Below are 2,500 nucleotides of genomic sequence, written 5' to 3'. Positions count from 1 at the left end.
AATTTTGATTTTTTTACGAAAGCGGGAACGAGAAAGAAGCAAGGTATAAGAAATACAGATCGTGAAAAAGATATATATTCTTTTTATTTACTGTGTTAGAAGTTGATCCAAGTCTACTTGGCTATGTACACAACGAATTCTTGTTAACGGAAACTGAAATAAAGATTAACTTTCTAAAATATATATATATATATATATATATATATACAATAGAAACAGTTAACATAAACATTAAAGAAGAGAGAAAAATAAACATAGCATCTAAAGTCCCTCGAGCGACCATTTTATTGGCGATGATCGATTCGCCAAGCACTGGATTCAGCGGGACCGGGACCCACCCCTCGTTAGCAGACTAAACCAAGAATCCGACAATAAAATGTTGACACAATAAAACGTCTAGTTGCTGAAACAATAAAATAAAACTAGCAAAACATAAACATGAAAAAAGAAACTAAAAAAAAAATGCAAATCACCCAAACGTCCATTTCATCAGCGAGGATCGATTCGCCAAGCACTCGTTTCAGCGGGACCGGGAACCACCCCTCGTTAGCGATCGTAACCAAGAATCCGACACCGTTCGAAGCAAGAATTCGGAGCGCGCTGTCAGTCGGAACATTCGCCACGCTTGGACACACAATGGAAATGCCGGACGGATCGCGAGGCAGGGTTGTGAAATGGCGTGTTGTGACAGCCGTTGATACCATATATAATTTGTACCATAGCGTGTAAACCGTCGTGTTGTTGTGACGGCCTCTGGTACCGGAGATAAACTGGTACCTCGGATTGTAAAATGTCTCTTGGTGTGTCCGGCAGTTCACACTATAGAATGTAAAGTGTGTTGCTGTGACATAAGTTGATACCACGAGATGTAAAGTGTCTCGTTGTTGCTACGGGGGCTGATACCATAGATAAATCAACACTGTTTATGCCTAAGTGTCTAGTTGATGACATGATATCCGCTAATACCAGAGATAAACGGATACCAGAGAATACAGAATGCCATTTTGTGACGAGATTTGATACCGGAGATCAACTGATACGCTAGATACCAAAATATGACGTAGTATTTGTGATACCAGCTGGTAAATTAGCTGAGACTGTATGAGAATTCTTATAAACTCGAGAATGAGAACCGAGGATAATACAGCATTGATTAATAGAGATAATACAAACGAGAGAAAACGAGACATCGGTTAGAATTGAAATAATTTGATATTTCATCGTTATCTTCACCGTAAAATTCATTGACTGCTGTGGACAGTGCTCTGGATTTTAGCATAAAGTTAATGAAATGGTAACGTAAATATATCATGATGTTAAAATGTTCTAACTGTCCAGTGGTACTTCCTGGAGATGATGTACATTGTGTAAGGCAAGTATGTTTTAGATTAAAAACATCAAACCGGAAGTATTTTTTCTTCTTTCTTTCTTTCTATTTGTGTCGCCGCAGCCCCAAAACTTTCCTCGAATCTCTTACATTTCTGTCTATTTTCGTCCACTTTGACGTCATCTCTCTGTTTACTCTCTCTCTCCATCTCTCTATTCACCTAACTGAGTATCTACCCACCTATTTCTCGCTCTCTCTCTCTCTCTCTCTCTCTCTTTCTCTCTTTTTTTCTCTCACTCACTCGCTCACTCACTCACTCCCTCACTCACTCACTCACTCACTCACACACACACTCACTCACTCACTCACTCACTCACTCACTCACTCACTCACTCACTCACTCACTCACTCACTCACTCACTCACTCACTCACTCACTCACTCTCTCTCCCTCTCCCTCTCCCTCTCACACACACTCTCTCTCACTCTCTTACTATCTCTCCATTTTTCTCTCTCTGTCCTCTTTTTATTATTCATATTGTGTCATCCTCAGTAGCCATATGACCTGTCCACTCCAGCTATTTCCTGTGAAGATCCTGATCAGCTGCCCCGCCTTATCGCTCCACGCCTAATGGTGTCCTTTGGCGCGCTACTTGGCATTTTTCGTTCCTCGGTTTGCTTCATGCTTCACTTCTATTCGCTATTGTTGACACGACACGCTTTCCATTCTCTATTAACAGTGGAAAACTCTGATCTGTTTTCTTCAAAGTTTTTTTGTTTTGTTTTTTTCTCTGACCATTTGTTCTTGGTACTATGTTCATCGAAATGCAGTTGTAGTAATGTGAACTTTTTGGTAAACGCCTATACTACTTGCACTTATAAGGATATAACAATATTCATACTGCAAATTATATCAATAATAACGGTTGCTATCATGTATGATAATGTGCACACACACACACACACACACACACACACACACACACACACACACACACACACACACACACACACACACACACACACACACACACACACACAAAGCAGCCCTAGCATAGAGTCCCACCCAACACCGACGCACACATCAACACAATTCATCCTTCCCCGGCAGCATAAATCCATCAAACCGAAGCATCATAAATCAGGAAAATAACGAATAAATAAGAAGACAAAG

General features: G+C 40.4%; 1 protein-coding gene across 1 annotated transcript in view; it reads right to left on the bottom strand.

The window, feature by feature from the left end:
- LOC138862516 (octapeptide-repeat protein T2-like) overlaps positions 1 to 1,364 on the bottom strand; it is a 7,671-nt gene extending 6,307 nt beyond the window's left edge. Inside the window, exons 1-3 of the mRNA XM_070124914.1 lie at positions 1,332 to 1,364; positions 984 to 1,097; positions 702 to 819 (exon numbers count right to left, since the gene is read on the bottom strand). Coding sequence (XP_069981015.1) covers positions 702 to 819; positions 984 to 1,097; positions 1,332 to 1,364 — 265 coding nt within the window. The remainder of the gene's footprint in view (positions 1 to 701; positions 820 to 983; positions 1,098 to 1,331) is intronic.
- Between the last annotated feature and the right edge of the window lie 1,136 nt (positions 1,365 to 2,500).

Source organism: Penaeus vannamei, chromosome 9 (genome assembly GCF_042767895.1).
Source record: "Penaeus vannamei isolate JL-2024 chromosome 9, ASM4276789v1, whole genome shotgun sequence".
In the NCBI taxonomy this organism is placed as follows: Eukaryota; Metazoa; Arthropoda; class Malacostraca; order Decapoda; family Penaeidae; genus Penaeus; species Penaeus vannamei.
The sequence above is the reverse complement of the archived record's forward strand: the minus strand, read 5'-3'. Positions and strand labels throughout refer to the sequence as shown.